Here is a 17,656-nt window from a genome sequence, read left to right on the forward strand (position 1 = left end):
CACTCCTGGAAATGGAAAAAAGAACACATTGACACCGGTGTGTCAGACCCACCATACTTGCTCCGGACACTGCGAGAGGGCTGTACAAGCAATGATCACACGCACGGCACAGCGGACACACCAGGAACCGCGGTGTTGGCCGTCGAATGGCGCTAGCTGCGCAGCATTTGTGCACCGCCGCCGTCAGTGTCAGCCAGTTTGCCGTGGCATACGGAGCTCCGTCGCAGTCTTTAACACTGGTAGCATGCCGCGACAGCGTGGACGTGAACCGTATGTGCAGTTGACGGACTTTGAGCGAGGGCGTATAGTGGGCATGCGGGAGGCCGGGTGGACGTACCGCCGAATTGCTCAACACGTGGGGCGTGAGGTCTCCACAGTACATCGATGTTGTCGCCAGTGGTCGGCGGAAGGTGCACGTGCCCGTCGACCTGGGACCGGACCGCAGCGACGCACGGATGCACGCCAAGACCGTAGGATCCTACGCAGTGCCGTAGGGGACCGCACCGCCACTTCCCAGCAAATTAGGGACACTGTTGCTCCTGGGGTATCGGCGAGGACCATTCGCAACCGTCTCCATGAAGCTGGGCTACGGTCCCGCACACCGTTAGGCCGTCTTCCGCTCACGCCCCAACATCGTGCAGCCCGCCTCCAGTGGTGTCGCGACAGGCGTGAATGGAGGGACGAATGGAGACGTGTCGTCTTCAGCGATGAGAGTCGCTTCTGCCTTGGTGCCAATGATGGTCTTATGCGTGTTTGGCGCCGTGCAGGTGAGCGACACAATCAGGACTGCATACGACCGAGGCACACAGGGCCAACACCCGGCATCATGGTGTGGGGAGCGATCTCCTACACTGGCCGTACACCACTGGTGATCGTCGAGGGTACACTGAATAGTGCACGGTACATCCAAACCGTCATCGAACCCATCGTTCTACCATTCCTAGACCGGCAAGGGAACTTGCTGTTCCAACAGGACAATGCACGTCCGCATGTATCCCGTGCCACCCAACGTGCTCTAGAAGGTGTAAGTCAACTACCCTGGCCAGCAAGATCTCCGGATCTGTCCCCCATTGAGCATGTTTGGGACTGGATGAAGCGTCGTCTCACGCGGTCTGCACGTCCAGCACGAACGCTGGTCCAACTGAGGCGCCAGGTGGAAATGGCATGGCAAGCCGTTCCACAGGACTACATCCAGCATCTCTACGATCGTCTCCATGGGAGAATAGCAGCCTGCATTGCTGCGAAAGGTGGATATACACTGTACTAGTGCCGACATTGTGCATGCTCTGTTGCCTGTGTCTATGTGCCTGTGGTTCTGTCAGTGTGATCATGTGATGTATCTGACCCCAGGAATGTGTCAATAAAGTTTCCCCTTCCTGGGACAATGAATTCACGGTGTTGTTATTTCAATTTCCAGGAGTGTATTTATTTGAACATAATGCACAACGGACAAATCACTTCCTTGTGTACCCCACAAACACTTTTGCATTTGTTGCATAGGTGATTCCCTCTTCGATTCTTTTTCCAACCGCGAAAGGAATATTTTCCTGGCCTTGCCGATGTTGAAGGAATAAGTTATGTGCGTCTTCGGACATTTCTGTTCATAGGATGTTGCCTATTTCTTCTCTCAATATATTAATAAAGTGAGGATCCATCATCCTGTTCTTCATGCGTGGTGTAACAGAAAATTTCTTCAAAAACTCGGTGCTACAAGTGTTGTTTTTATTTCCTTGTGTGATACTTAGCTTGTGGATTACATCGGAATTTACTGCCATTGCATTAAAAATGCCATGGAAGTATCCCATAGACCAGCGATTTGCCATTATTTGGCGAGATTTTGCCTGACATAACTTATCAAAATCGTCCACGCCCCATTTAGTCAAATTATAGAATTTAACTACGGCAGTGGCTGAAGTGGTAAATTTCGCTAGTGGAATACATAGATGATATGAGGACTACAGTTTTATTTTCTTCGGACAAAAAGAAACAACCATCTTCAGATCATTACACAGAAATTTTTAAGGATTCTCATTACGACCTTTGGGATTTACCATGGCTGGAGAAAGTTATTCTTTTGTTCTTCCGGAAAGTACCGACTACAGAGATTTTTCTTTTATTTAATTCCTCGAATTATTCGCAATAGGAGAACCAGTTGTCGGTCGTCACTTTTCTGTTGGTTTCTTTCAGTGGCTCAGTAAGATTTAGTACATAGTATGTTGGCAGCAGTAAGGTATTTTCGGGTCTATCCTCTCTGCCAACCTAAGGAGTCCAATCACAAAAATAAAACGTTCTGGTATCACACATTGCAATGATTTTGATACCATATGTATCTGGTCTTTGGGGTATGGACCTACGTAAAGGACAGCTCAAAAAGTCTCATCAACAGTGACGTATTCTGAAGGCGTCTAGTGTCCCGAAAAATACTGAGTGAACAAATTCCAAAATTCGCAGAAGACAGAAGATTTATCGCTTTCTTTTCTAAGATCCATTGTAATTTTTGTATCAAAACGTACTGCACCCGGTAGAAATTCAAATGTGTTTTTTGTCATGTGTTGAAATAAAGGTGGACCGTAAATGTGAGAAAACATATGCGTTACGGTCAGTCCAAAACTTTTAACGACTGCCGGTATGAACACCAGGCATATAGTAGCTTTAATCTCTGTTGAATCAGTTCTACCGATGGCCGGCTGGAGTGACCGGGCGGTTCTAGGCGCTACGGTCTGGAACCGCGCGATCGCTACGGTCCCAGGTTCGAATCCTGCCTCGGGCATGGATGTGTGTGATGTCTTTAGGTAAGTTAGGTTTAAGTAGTTCTAAGTTCTGGGGGACTGATGACCTCAGAAGTTAAGTCCCATAGTGCTCAGAGCCATCTGAAACATTTTGAAGTTCCATCGATGTAACACTGTGTTGACTTGTACTTCTCTGTTTTACGGTCAGTTTTTTCGTTTGGTGTATTGCACCAGTAGTAAATGATTCCATAAGTCACAAATATTTAAAATGTGTAAGTCTCTTTGACAGGGCCTACCCTGACAGCCGGCCGAAGTGGCCGTCAGTTAAAGGCGCTGCAGTCTGGAACCGCAAGACCGCTACGGTCGCAGGTTCGAATCCTGCCTCGGGCATGGATGTTTGTGATGTCCTTAGGTTAGGTTTAACTAGTTCTAAGTTCTAGGGGACTAATGACCTCAGCAGTTGAGTCCCATAGTGCTCAGAGCCATTTGAACCATTTTGAACCTACCTTTACATGCTGATCTCGCTGCGAGGTGGGTTATTATGTTTTTTCGTGGAACACGTGAAAACATACAACAGGTTTATCTGACCAGATAGTTTAGAATTCTTGCCCAAATTCTATAATGCCTCATGTCACTCGTGGAAAATGCTTTATATGTAGAAAAATCTAACGTAACGTGATTAGAGAGTGAAACGCTGTCTTCCAGATCATCATCATTTTGGAAGAGTACACCGTTCGTTGTACTACTCGAGTCGCTGATATTTTCGCATTCGTCATGTGACTCTTCAGCCTGCTGCTGTAGCTGTTTCGTCTTCCGATGAAAAATGACGACGTGGACCACACGAGGGTGCGGTAACCGACACCGGGGCAGACCGCGCCCTACTATTACCTTAAATTACGGAAAAACTGAAGGTCAACGACTTAACTTTCCACGCCGATGTCTTCTGAAGTAGTACCTGACAGGATACTTGAAAGTCGCAGCCGTCGTGACACTAGCACTGTTTCATGTGCAAACGAAAGGAAACACGACGTGTCGAATCTGAGAGTGACAGGTAAACTCGGGTTTACGCCAAACCGAGTTAACCGTGTTGAAAGTTTGAGAAAACCGAGTTCAAACCGTGTTATCCGAGTTGGGACGAAAAGAAAACTGAGATGAAATTCAACGACATCTCTCTTTCGCATCTGAGCAGATTACTGTTCAATGCAGTTAAACAACCCGAAATTCGCGGTTTTCCAATCGATTATTATGTATGTGTATTAGTCACGAGCGTGATGATTACTGCACAGGGCGCAATTTTTGGTCTTTAGGCTTGAAATTTTGAAGATAGATATGTGATAACGTTCAGTTCGCGCCCGTTAATGAAGGTGTAGACATGTGACCCGGATAAATTCAGATTCGGTAGGTGCGAAAGCGGCGGTGAGCTCAGAAACAGCGCGAAACAAGCCTCAACTCAGCGCCGCCGCCTCGAAGCGCGTTCAGCTCGAGTTATAATAATCGAATCCAAGTTAGCCCGTTTCCCAAACTGAGTTCAAACCGACGTCGTTTGCCACGTTCACGTCTGCTGCGGTTGCAACTTCTCTTAACATACGGTAACTAAATCAAATTGGTATAAATATTCTTCTAGCGTTCATTTCTCTCGGTAGCGTCCGCGCAGTTTGTATACCCTTTGGATTACAAATTTGTTTCTTATATGAAATCGGCGTTCAAACTGAGAACACGTTTTTTATTGCCTGACATCCAAATATCTGATGTCAAAGCAATACGTTCCATCCACTGCAGTTTATTTCTTGTAAGGTATACACTCAATATTATTACAAATCTTTTAACATATTAGCCACTTTTTTCCTTGAGAGCAGTTCATAACCGGCGATTTTGCAGCCAAGTGGGCCGCCACAAGCACGAACAGCAACTGCGCTTCAAACCAAAAATTTAACTCTTAATAGTGATGTCCCTTTCCATAACGAATGTAATGTCTATTTATAAAAGGAAATGTCTCGACTGAGTCACCATCGCCGAGCCCAAACAACTAACGATAAAAACTTGAAATTTGCAGATGGTGTTGATCTTATACCGTAGGCGTCGTTTAGAAAGAGTTCATTTCAAATTAGACCTGTAAGGGGGCTAAATATTGGAGGAAAGGTCTTTTGAAAACATGTTGCTATTAAGGGAATTCAGAAGCTACACCAACGAAAATCGGTGTTTAGTTTCTCTGTCAGAAATAAAGAAATACACGTTTCGACATTTTTTGAAATTTAGCAGCTATGGGAGTAAAACAGTAGGTGAAAGTTTTTTTGAAAATAAATGATGATTAAAGGACTGTTAAAGTATTTTTAAGGTTTGATCTATGAAAACTGGTATTTCACTTCTCGGCTGGATATAAAAAATACTTGTTTCAGTGTTTGTGCAGATTCAACCGCTAAGGGGGAGGATTTTGAAATATATTATTACCAAAGCATTTTTAAATCTAAATCTATGAACATTTGAATTTCACTACTCCTATGGGGTTGAAACAGGGGATGCAAGTTTATTATGGAAATATTTAACTATGCAATCACTTTTGATGGTATATGTGTGAAGACTTGTACTTGCTTCTCTGTTAGATATTAAAAAAAATACCGTTTCACTGTTTTTGAATACTCAACCCCTAAGGGGATGGAATAGGGCCAGGTTGGTTCACTGACTCACAATCAGACAGCCCAAACCTCTAAGATTAATAACCTGAAATTTGTAGATGGTGTGGATCTTATACCGTAGGCATCGTTCGAAAGTACTCTCCTAAGGTGGTGATACAGGGAATGAAAGGCTTTTCGTAAACATCATGCTATTCAGGCAATTTTGAAGCTAGGACTACCGAAGTTGGTATATGGTTTCTCACTCAGAAATTTGATTTTTGGAAGTTCAATCACTAAGGGGGTAAAGTAAGGGATGAAAATTTCTAGAAAATATTTCGTTATATTAAAATTTTTTAAAGATAAGTTTGTGAAAGTTGGTATTTCACTTCTCTGTTAGATGTAAAGAAACATGTGTTAGGGGATGATGTTTCTATGGATATATCACCACAAGAAAATAAACGGCATGATTAACAAAAACTTTGGACTCTAGCTACCAAAATAACTTTGCCGAAGCAAATCGCATGTGTCTACGACCTTGTTTACTGTGAAAAGTTTAGAAGGTGTAGCAATATGTGAACAACCTAAATATTCGATTAAAGAAACAAAAATCTGTGCGGGTCACACAGTCTACACGAGCGAAGCAATGGGCGCTAAGCTACTGTTCAATATTTTCAGTTTGAGCATTTTACTTTCATATCAATGACTTTTTAAAATGTATGTTGTTAATATAAGTCAACAAAAATTAACGAATTTTTTAACTTTTTAAGATGGACATAAAGTACTACATCCTCTGGTAATGGGATCTGCGGAAAATACTTTTGTATTGCTTAGGTTAACGAATGCCACAGTACAGACTGGCATCTGAATACACTCATGAGCCACTTTGAATTTCTTGTAAGATTTGGACTGCGATCAAACGATCTTAACCTCACTTATCAAACGCTTCACGAATTTCTACCAAATAAATCATAATACGATACCACACTTTTAAAGACCGCAGTGAGTGACATCCCGTTCTGTAGGCATAGACCCTACCCGGTCCAACTCGGATTCGGTCGGCGTGACGCAGGGAAACTCCAGCGTCGCAGCTGAACCGTTACTGGCAGGGAAGGGCGTGGGGGGCGCGGTGTGGAGTAAAGTGGGGGGGAGGGAGGGGGGGGGGGCGCCGCGCCAACACAACTCGAGTTGAAACTTCCTGGCAGATTAAAACTGTGTGCCCGACCGAGACTCGAACTCGGGACCTTTGCCTTCCGCGGGCAAGTGCTCTACCATCTTTTTTGTAGTCTCATTTTGTTCGTTATAGTTCGTTGCAATTGTTCGTGGCGGACGTCACCTGACGCCCATTGAAGTTCGTCGTTGATCCATTCACTCAGTTTCTTTTTATTACAGGGGGCAGCTAACCCTGAGCTACCGTGCCGGCGTCCATCTGAGCTACCGAAGCTCGACTCACGCCCGGTCCTCACAGCTTTACTTCTGCCAGTATCTCGTCTCCTGTGAGGACCGGGCGTGAGTTGTGCTTCGGTAGCTCAGATGGTAGAGCACTTGCCCGCTTAGGCATAGGTCCCGAGTTCGAGTCTCGGTCGGGCACAAAGTTTTAATCTGCCAGGAAGTTTCATATCAGCGCACACTCCGCTGCAGAGTGAAAATCTCATTCTGACAACTCGAGTTGTAAGTAACGGTGTAACTCGGGCTGACTTGAAATCTGCCCATCCCGAGTCAACCCGGTTTTGTAACTCGAATTGACCCATCTCTGTCTGACACCATCTTGTGGTGAGAAGGCTAATAAAGACTTGGCGAAATCACAATGAAATAATTCTGTCGCTACTCTTAAAGCGGACTATTTATTACTGCAAGCAATTCGTTGTAATTAAATGTAAGTTGACGTAACACGTGTGATGATGACGTCAGTCGTAACTTGCACACGAGTAAAATGGCATATTCGAGGGTTCACAAAATGTTTACTTAAGTCATATCCCTTAGTCAGATCTTTAGAATCGTTTAAGATAATGATAAACAAAATGAATATCGAATGTGTGACATTGGTACGCGATAGAACAAAGATGAAGTAAACTAACCTTATTGTAATCCTTACTGTTACGAATTTTGATATACAGACTTTGTAAATACTTCAAATTCACTTGCAATGTTGATTCATTCATACGTTAATCTCTGATAAGCAACGTAGCAATACGACGGCCAAGAAACCGATACACAAAAAAGTGAAAATCACAGGAAACTAATTAAAATACTTCAATAAGAAGTGAAAGTCACTGCGATTTGCCAGCTTGAGTGGTTTCCAGAATTATTTTAAATGTTAACATCAAAAGTTAATCATATTTGTTGTTTCTCAAACTTCTGTTAATGACATTAATTAATTAGCAAGAGTTGGATTTTCAACCTAAAAAAATTGTTTTACTTTCTGGGAAAGTTATTGTCCTCCACATTGTTGAATTTGTGGCGCTTGGATTATAAAAGGGCAGAAAATTTCAAGCAATGACTCGAATTAATATTCATTACGAAATTACACAGCCTGACAAAAAAGCAAAGCGTCCAGAAGGGAGGAGGGAACAAAATGAACTTTCACGGTTTCCGAGGGTACGTTATTTTGTTTCAGTGAAGACAAATTGCAGTCAGTTTCACCCAGAACTTGGCGGTATGAGCCCGTTATCGGTATGGCGTTGCATTCCCTCTGGCCTGAATGCGTGCCTCGATTCAGTTGAGACGGGTGTCATAAAGTCGTTGCATCCTCTCCCGAGGCAAGATGACCCACTGCCGATGTAACATCGATGTCTGGGCTACAGCCACACGGAGTTGACTTGCGAGCTGGCCCCATACACACGCCATTGGTGACACATCTCGGTAACTTGTTGGCCACTGCAGTACCTCAACGTCACGTAGAGACAGTTCACAGACACAAATGCCCACTGTGGACAAAGAAATTGCTGTTGAAAAATAGCACCACAGTACACCCAGGATGTCCGTGAAGTACCGTCGTGCCTTCAGAGTTAGCACAGTTACTACCGACCGTGACCTGAAGTAATACTGTGGTGTGCGTACTGTAAGACCTTCGGTACACACACCATCAGATTATTTGACTTGTCGCTCTAACGAAGTAGGCGAGTGTCAGCAATATGTCTCGTGGTCTTATCGTGGCGTGTTTATCTTCTGCCGTTAGGTCAGACGATAGAAATGCCACTTGCACGCTTAGAGTAGCAGATTGACGGTGACCAACTTTAAACAGACCTTGATTAATTTTCACACACATTTATTAAAATAATAAAAAGCATAGATATTATGTTACTTGATTCTGGATGCTGTTTACAATTGACAATCTGAAGTTCCTTTGGTCTTGGTACGTTAATCTTATTCTCAAATATCTCTGATACTTGACAGTGTCTATTCATTTCTCTTCATGGCTATGCACAGGAATATGATAATCTTATTAGGTGCAAGCTGAAACTTGACTATAGACTAATGCAGACTAAGTGGAGGTCTGTACACTCGTTATAATACCTCGAGCGTTCAGGTATCAGTGCGCGAGTGTGATCCGCGAGGAGAAAAGGTTCTACGTTAGCAGCAATCTCATTGGCTGCGTTACATATTAATACGCGGATCGGCGGAAGCAGAATTTTGACCGTCTCTAAGACAGCGCCATCTCGTAGTGCGGAGACGGACGAGCGCTGCACCTGCGCTGTTGTTCTTAGCGGGGCGCGCTCTAGTGGGAAAGTTGTGTACGCGCTGACTACGCGGAACTAAGTACACCACAAATACCGTCTGACTCCCCATGCTATCACTAACAACGCCGTACCTCTCCGAAATATCGTAAGAAAGTTATCTCTTCCTGGGTCATCCGGGGCAGTGCAGAACCGTGGTTCATCGCTGAACGTGATGAGACACCATTCGTCAGCAGTCCGTACTTCCCGGTCACCGCACCACAACAAACGCGGCGATCTGTGCGGTGGTGTTGACGGCAGGCTTGGCATGGGACGGTAATTTCCCAGTCACTCTTCGACCAACGGTGCGGGATGACAGTACTGTGGAGGGTCCACCACTTGCTGTCGGGCTGCAGGCGCGGGTGGGGAGGGGCTGGTGCGCCTGCCTTCTCGTGGTCGAGGCAGTCCTTGACGGCGAGTGCGCCTGCTGTCACGTGCCCTGCAGTTTAACACGGAGCCACTGTTGCATCCGAATGTTCCACAAATCTGCATGCTGCACAGTCACACCGGCCGGCCAAACGGAGACCCACAATGAGGCCCTTTCCGTACTGCGTCAGATGCCGCAAACACTGTCTCACACGAATACGCGGCATCTCAGTGTCCATCACAGTCTTCACTAAACACCGGACGTAGTTCAAATGGTTCAAATGGCTCTGAGCACTATGGGACTTAACTTCTAACGTCATCAGTCCCCTAGAACTTAAAACTACTTAAACCTAACTAACCTAAAGACATCAAACACATCCATGCCCGAGGCAGGATTCGATCCTGCGACCGTAGTGGTCGCGCGGTTCCAGACTGTAGCGCCTTTAACCGCTTGGCCACCCCGGCCGGCTCGGACGTAGTTCGCGAGCCTCATATACGCCATCGGGCCTGGTAAAAACACTAAATACGAAAACACTATTGTACGTTGGTGCCCGTTCTGTCTGTCACAGAGAATTGCAACTCTATAATCATTTGCTTACCCGCCGATGGTGCGCATGTGTACGAAGCTACACTGACGTCCCACCATCTCGTATGGGTCCTTAACGTCTTTTGTCAGGCAATATATACAGCCCCCGAAAAATAAAATAGTACGCCTGGAAAGACGACGTCGATTTTGATCCGATAACAGCGTATGCCACCGACAGCACAGTACATGTACTGATAATGGTTTCACTGTCGTCCGCCAACAGATACCGTAGTGACAAAGCAACCAGAGCGGCATCTGTGTCTACCCTTTAATACGGAATGGTCAGAGCCAGAAGGGCCAGTGCGGCGAAAACGTGTGAAGCAATCGGGTAACCGTTGACACGGAGACACACTGATGTTTCCTACTTCCAACTCTGCGAGTTTGAAAGGGGTCAACTTATAGCCTTTCGATTGGCGGGATGGTCCTTTCGGAGAATTGTCACACAAGCTGGACGTGCTGCGTCAGTTATACAATGAGGCTGGTAGCAGTGGTCACGTGGTCATTCCCACACCTCCAGACGAGGTTCTGGACGTCCACGCAGCACAGACATCCGGCAGGATAGTCGTCTTGTAAGGGCAGCAGTGGCAGATCGTACAGCTACCACTGCACAGATAAGAGGGCTTGTGAATTGCTGTGAACCGGTTATTACTAACGTCTCTACAGGCACCCACACCTTTAGCCCATCGTCCACTCAAGTGAAGGGGTTGTCGACTGTTGCCGTCAGAGGATCATGTGGAAGATGCAATGGATTCACTGACGCAAGGAGATTCTGCGTGCACGCAAGTGACGGATACGACACAGACCAGCTGAACGGTGTCCAGCAGAGTGCATTCGTCCGAGACACACTAGCCCCCATGCCAGGCCTTACGGTCAGGGGTGCGATAAGCTACAACTCTGGTTCACCTCTGCTGTTTCTGCTGGGACGCTAAGCAGCGCTCGTTACATGCAGAATGTTGTTAGACCCATTTTTTGCCGTACTTGCAACAGGGAGGTGATCTGCGTTTCCAACACAATAATGCTCACCAACGCTCTGCTCATCAAACTCAATGTGCTCTGCCAGAAACGCAGCCACTTTCCTGGCCAGCACAATCTCCAGACTCATCTCCAGTCGAGCATGTGTGGGATACATCTACATCCATACTCCGCAAGCCACCTGACGGTGTGTGGCGGAGGGTACCCTGAGTACCTCTATCGGTTCTCCCTTCTATTCCAGTCTCGTATTGTTCGTGGAAAGAAGGATTGTCGGTATGCTTCTGTGTGGGCTCTAATCTCTCTGATTTTATCCTCATGGTCTCTTCGTGAGATATACGTAGGAGGGAGCAATATACTGCTTGACTCTTCGGTGAAGGTATGTTCTCGAAACTTTAACAAAATCCCGTACCGAGCTACTGAGCGTCTCTCCTGCAGAGTCTTCCACTGGAGTTTATCATCTCCGTAACGCTTTCGCGATTACTAAATGATCCCGTAACGAAGCGCGCTGATCTCCGTTGGATCCTCTCTATCCCCTCTATCAACCCTATCTGGCACAGATCCCACACTGCTGAGCAGTATTCAAGCAGCGGGCGACCAAGCGTACTGTAACCTACTTCCTTTGTTTTCGGATTGCATTTCCTTAGGATTCTTCCAATGACTCTGTCTGGCATCTGCTTTACCGACGATCAACTTTATATGATCATTCCATTTTAAATCACTCCTAATGCGTACTCCCAGATAATTTATGGAATTAACTGCTTCCAGTTGCTGACCTGCTATTTTGTAGCTAAATGATAAGCGATCTATCTTTCTATGTATTCGCAGCACATTACACTTGTCTACATTGAGATTCAATTACCATTCCCTGCACCATGCGTCAATTCGCTGCGGATCCTCCTGCATTTGAGTACAATTTTCCATTGTTACAACCTCTCGATACACCACAGCATCATCTGCAAAAAGCCTCAGTCAACTTCCGATGTCATCCACCAGGTCATTTATGTATATTGTGAATAGCAACGGTCCTATCACATTCCCCTGCGGCACACCTGAAATCAGTCTTACTTCGGAAGACGTCTCTACACTGAGAATGACATGCTGCGTTCTGTTATCTAGGAACTCCTCAATCCAATCACACAATTGGTCTGATAGTCCGTATGCTCTTACTTTGTTCATTAAACGACTGTGGGAAACTGTATCGAACGCCTTGCGGAAGTCAAGAGACACGGCATCTACTTGGGAACCCGTGTCTATGGCCCTCTGAGTCTCGTGGACGAATAGCGCGAGCTCGGTTTCACACGACCGTCTTTTTCGAAACCCATGCTGATTCCTACAGAGTAGATTTCTAGTCTCCAGAAAAGTCATTATACTCGAACATAATACGTGTTCCAAAATTCTACAACTGATCGACGTTAGAGATATAGGTCTTTAGTTCTGCACATCTATCCGACGTCCCTTCTTGAAAACTGGGATGACCTGTGCCCTTTTCCAATCCTTTGGAACGCTACGCTCTTCTAGAGACCTACGGCACACCGCTGCAAGAAGGGGGGCAAGTTCCTTCGTGTACTCTGTGTAAAATCGAACTGGTATCCCATCAGGTCCAGCGGCCTTTCCTCTTTTGAGCGATTTTAATTGTTTCTCCATCAAATGGCTCTGAGCACTATGGGACGCAACATCTGTGGTCATAAGTCCCCTAGAACTTACAACTACTTAAACCTAACTAACCTAAGGACATCACACACATCCATGCCCGAGGCAGGATTCGAACCTGCGACCGTAGCAGTCGCGCGGTTCCTGACTGAGCGCCTAGAACCGCTAGACCACTCTATCCCTCTGTCGTCTATTTCGATATCTTCCATTTTGTCATCTGTGCGATAATCTAGAGAAGGAACTACAGTGCAGTCTTCCTCTGTGAAACAGCTTTGGAAAAAGTCATTTAGTATTTCGGCCTCTAGTCTATCATCCTCTGTTTCAGTACCATTTTGGTCACAGAGTGTCTGGACATTTTGTTTTGATCCACCTACCGCTTTGACATAAGACCAAAATTTCTTAGTATTTTCTGCCAAGTCAGTACATAGAACTTTACTTTCGAATTCATTGAACGCCTCTCGCATAGCCATCCTCACACTACATTTCGCTTCGCGTAATTTTTGTTCGTCTGCAAGGCTTTGGCTATGTTTATGTTTGCTGTGAAGTTCCCTTTGCTTCAGCAGCAGTTTTCTAACTCGGTTGTTGTACCACGGTGGCTCTTTTCCATCTCTTACGATCTTGCTAGGCACATACTCATCTAGCGCATATTGTACGATGGTTTTGAACTTTGTCCACTGATCCTCAACACTATCTGTACTTGAGACAAAACTTTTGTGTTGAGCCGTCAGGTACTCTGTAATCTGCTTTTTGTCACTTTTGCAAAACAGAAAAATCTTCCTACCTTTTTTAATATTTCTACTTACGGCTGAAATCATCGATGCAGTAACCGCTTTACGATCGCTGATTCCCTGTTCTGCGTTAACTGTTTCAAATACGTAGTTCGGGTCTGTTTGTCACCAGAAGGTCTAATATATTATCGCGACGAGTCGGTTCTCTGTTTAACTGCTCAAGGTAGTTTTCAGATAAAGCACTTAAAAAAATTTCACTGGATTCTTTGTCCCTGCCACCCGTTATGAACGTTTGAGTCTCCCAGTCTCTATCCGGCAAATTAAAATCTCCACCCAGAACTATAACATGGTGGGGAAATCGACTCGAAATATTTTTCAAATTATCCTTCAGGTGCTCAGCCACAACAGCTGCTGAGCCAGGGGGCCTATAGAGACATCCAATTACCATGCCTGAGCCTGCTTTAACCGTGGCCTTCACCGAAATCATTTCACATTTCGGATCTCCGTCAATTTCCTTCGATACTATTGCACTTCTTATCGCTATAAACACGCCTCCCCCTTCACTGTCCAGCCTATCTCTGCGGTATACATTCCAATCTGAGTTTAGGATTTCACTACTGTTTACGTCTGGTTTCAGCCAACTTTCTGTCCCGAGTACTATATGGGCGTTGTGACCGCGTGTGACGATGTAACGAGAAGTGACTCGTGCTACTCGTCACCTGACAAGTCTTACAGTATTGCGTGGACGGGTCTACTAGGCGTGGCGTAACCTATCCCGGGACAGTATTCGCCACCTGCAGGACGGACTGGCTAGTCAGTGGCTGCACTGCCGCACGCGCGGGCTACGCGCCTTCCTAATATGGCTGTTTCTGCGTGAGTCGATACCTCCTACGTCAGAACCACATGTACTATTGATCCGTAAATGTGATAATTTCATGTACTTCATGTGCATTGTTGCGACAGTTGAAACGTCCCCTTAGAAAAATTAATGAATTACTGTGCTGGTAAGCCCCTTACGTTATTTGATTTTCAAACAGCTGAGCAAAACTGAACATACTCAGACATTTCTCTCTTTACTTATTCCGGTCATCACTAAATTGACACACAATATTTTTAGCGCAACGCAATATGACTTTCAATAATCCCTACAAAAGAATGGCCCTGACTAACAATAACCTATACCTTTCATGAATCACTTACCTCACAAAAATCTTCGTTACTCGAATTACTGCAATAAAGCGAGCGCCATTACTTTCAACTAAATAAAGGATTCTATCTACTGAAGGCACTAAGTACTGATAGTTAGCAAATGAAAGATTTTGATAGAGAACAATCAATGTATTTACGTTAATAGTATTCAAGAGTCATAATATATATATCAGTTCATGACATCCAGTCTTAAAATTTACTCTCTCTGATGAACACACGTCCAGATAATCCGCTCTCAAAACTCCGCCATCTCTCTCCCCACATCCACCACTGCTGGCTGCTCACCTCCAAATGCGCAACGCTACGCGCTGTTCACATCCAACTGCCCAACACTACAATAGCGTCTTGCCAACCAGCCAGACACTGCACACAGCACAGCCAGTGATTTTCATATAGAGCGCTACGTGGCGTTATCAACATAAAAACCTAAACAGCCTACTTATACAGTCAATCTTGAATGAACTGGAAACCTTTAAACGGCTGTACTAATTTTTTACGGCAGTGTGTATATAGTGGGTGTGTGTATGTTGTGTGTTTGTTGTGTTGATATGTTCCACATCGTATTATTTACCGTGAGTATGGGTTATGGGACACATAGATAACTAGCTGAATGGTTCAAATGGCTCTGAGCACTATGGGACTTAACATCTATGGTCATCAGTCCCCTGGAACTTAGAACTACTTAAACCTAACTAACCTAAGGACATCACACAACACCCAGCCATCACGAGGCGGAGAAAATCCCTGACCCCGCCGGGAATCGAACCCGGGAATTCGGGCGTGGGAAGCGAGAACGCTACCACACGACCACGAAATGCAGGCAACTAGCTGACCATCGGGGGAAAATAACGTTATGATTGATATACCGGTAGTACGGTATCCACGTATGAACGCTGGTACCGTGCAGTCAGTATGCCGACGTGTCGCTAGCACGACTGGTGAGTGACGGTGTGTGTGTGTTGCAGACGTGGCCGTTCAGCTTCCAGCAGCAGACGGCGTCCGCCCCCGCGGCGCCGGCGCCGGCGCAGCCGCAGCCCGCCCCCGCGCTGCCGCCTCCGGCTGGGGGCGGCGCCGAGCTGCAGTGCGCCGCTGCCGCGGGCTGGCCGCCGGCCGCCTGCCGCCCCCACTTGCCGCCCTCGCCCTCCTCCTCCTGCAGCGCCGACGGCGACGGCGACGGCGACGCCGACCTCGACGAGGACGACTGCCCACTCTTCCACCGCCAGCACCAGCTACAGCACCACCACCACCACCACTTCCAGCAGCAGCAGCCGCATCACCACCACCACCAACAACAACAACAGAACCATCCTCAGCTGCAGTCTCACGTTGCGCACCTGCCCTACTCCGACGCGATGATGCACCTCGGGTGAAGGGCCACTGACCTGTCAGCACGCAGCTCCCACTGACAGCATTCACCGAGAGAGTGTGAACATCCATTGAATACAGGGTGATTCAAAAGAACATGTACGAACTGATACGGCCCATCGAGCATACAACATCTGTAATCACGTAGGAACAGCGGGCCGAAAAGGCCATCTGGGGCTACTAAAAGACGTTCCAACTATTTCATCACACGCTAAAAACGGATGCCACTAGAGGAGATGCTCAAAGTTTCATACCGAGGCATCGAGACACGCGTGACATCGACGCTGCATTGGAACGCTGTACCCTCTCGAAGGTAGCTGGTGTATCTCGACGACAACGTGCTGCCGCATCTATGCTACACGCTAGGTGCTGTGGCGATGTAACAGTTGTTTCATACACGAGGACCTCCAGATGCCTCCCACAGGAAAAGATCGACTGTGGGCTGATAAGGACATCGTGGTGGGCGTACAACTGGCCCACCGCGAACAATCCAGCGGCCCGGAAAGGCTGCCTGCAGACGTGCCCTCACCTGTGTGCTGACGTGCGCTGGGGCAGACGAGTAGGCGCGGGAACATCACTCAGCATGTCCGCCAGCACCTTTCGCAAGTATGCGAGACACGTGCGATCGTAAAGTAGGTCCGTGAGAATGTACGGTCCAATTAAACAGCCCCCGACCACGCCAGACCGCACGTTCAGGACAAATTTGCGTTACGAGTGATGCGTCCGTGCGACATGTGGGTGCACACCCACCCACGTACGCAGTTTGCTGAAGCTCTTCGCGCCCTCGAGAGAGAACGCAGACTCATCGGCGAAGAGACACTTCGTTCTCGTGACAGTAGCGTCCTCTATGGGGTTTGCGACCGCCGGTTCCTCTGTGGTTACTGATCTATGTTGTATCCCTGATGTGCCATATCAATTTGTAAACTTTTTTTTAATCGCCATGTACTTGGACATGCTGTTGGAACGATGCTTTGTTTGAACTAAACACTAGTTACAAGTTGTGTACAGGTTGAGACCTTGTTGCGTGGCACAAACATCTGGCTGACTGCAGCGATGTTAAGAAATCCGTGAAGCACTTCATCTCCGTGAGTAAAGGCCAAGTCCAGTGTATTACTGTGACAAGTCCGGCAAGGGACAGGCAGAAGACACAGTTCAAGCTCGCAGCGTGGGTCGTCAGTAAGGCGGTAGCTGTCGCGTGCGTTGTAGCCGTGCAGACTACAAATGACGCTGGTTCGTTGTCGCTGTGAGGACAGCCCCACACCGCCCCGTGGACCGTAGGATCGCGCCTCGTGGCGTGACTTAGCGGAGGACGGCGTATCTCCGTGCCGCTGTAGGCTCACTGACTGCTCCGCGTTGAGTGGGGGCGAGTAAGTAGGCTCGGGCCGTTGCATAGAGCTAACAGTCTGATAGTGACTCACGGCGAAGAAAATATTCTGAGCAACATAGTAAGAGTTGCGAATCCTGGAAAATGGAAAGGAACAGCGATCTGAGGAATGTTGATTTTAATTCTCTTTAGCCCCAGTGTTTTATCGCACGCGTACATCAGTTGTTGTCAACACTAGAAATCAATATCAGCCTATGTACGTTTGTGATCAAGCACTGGACTTAAAGAGAATCAAAAGAAAACATTCCCTGGTCGCTTCCAGGCCGTAAGAATACAAGATGAGCTATTAAACCCCAATACTGTCCTACTGCATAGTCGGCTAACAGCGTAGGCAGCCCTTCC

At 46.6% G+C, this 17,656-nt stretch overlaps 1 protein-coding gene across 1 annotated transcript in view; it reads left to right on the forward strand.

Annotated features, from left to right (window-relative positions):
* The window catches only part of LOC126251416 (mesoderm posterior protein 2-like), an 87,956-nt gene extending 71,486 nt beyond the window's left edge, over positions 1–16,470 (forward strand). Inside the window, exons 2-3 of the mRNA XM_049951829.1 lie at positions 15,531–15,799; positions 16,317–16,470. Of these exons, the coding sequence (XP_049807786.1) occupies positions 15,531–15,799; positions 16,317–16,470 (423 nt within the window). The remainder of the gene's footprint in view (positions 1–15,530; positions 15,800–16,316) is intronic.
* Positions 16,471–17,656: the final 1,186 nt, after the last annotated feature.

Source organism: Schistocerca nitens, chromosome 4 (genome assembly GCF_023898315.1).
Source record: "Schistocerca nitens isolate TAMUIC-IGC-003100 chromosome 4, iqSchNite1.1, whole genome shotgun sequence".
NCBI lineage: Eukaryota > Metazoa > Arthropoda > Insecta > Orthoptera > Acrididae > Schistocerca > Schistocerca nitens.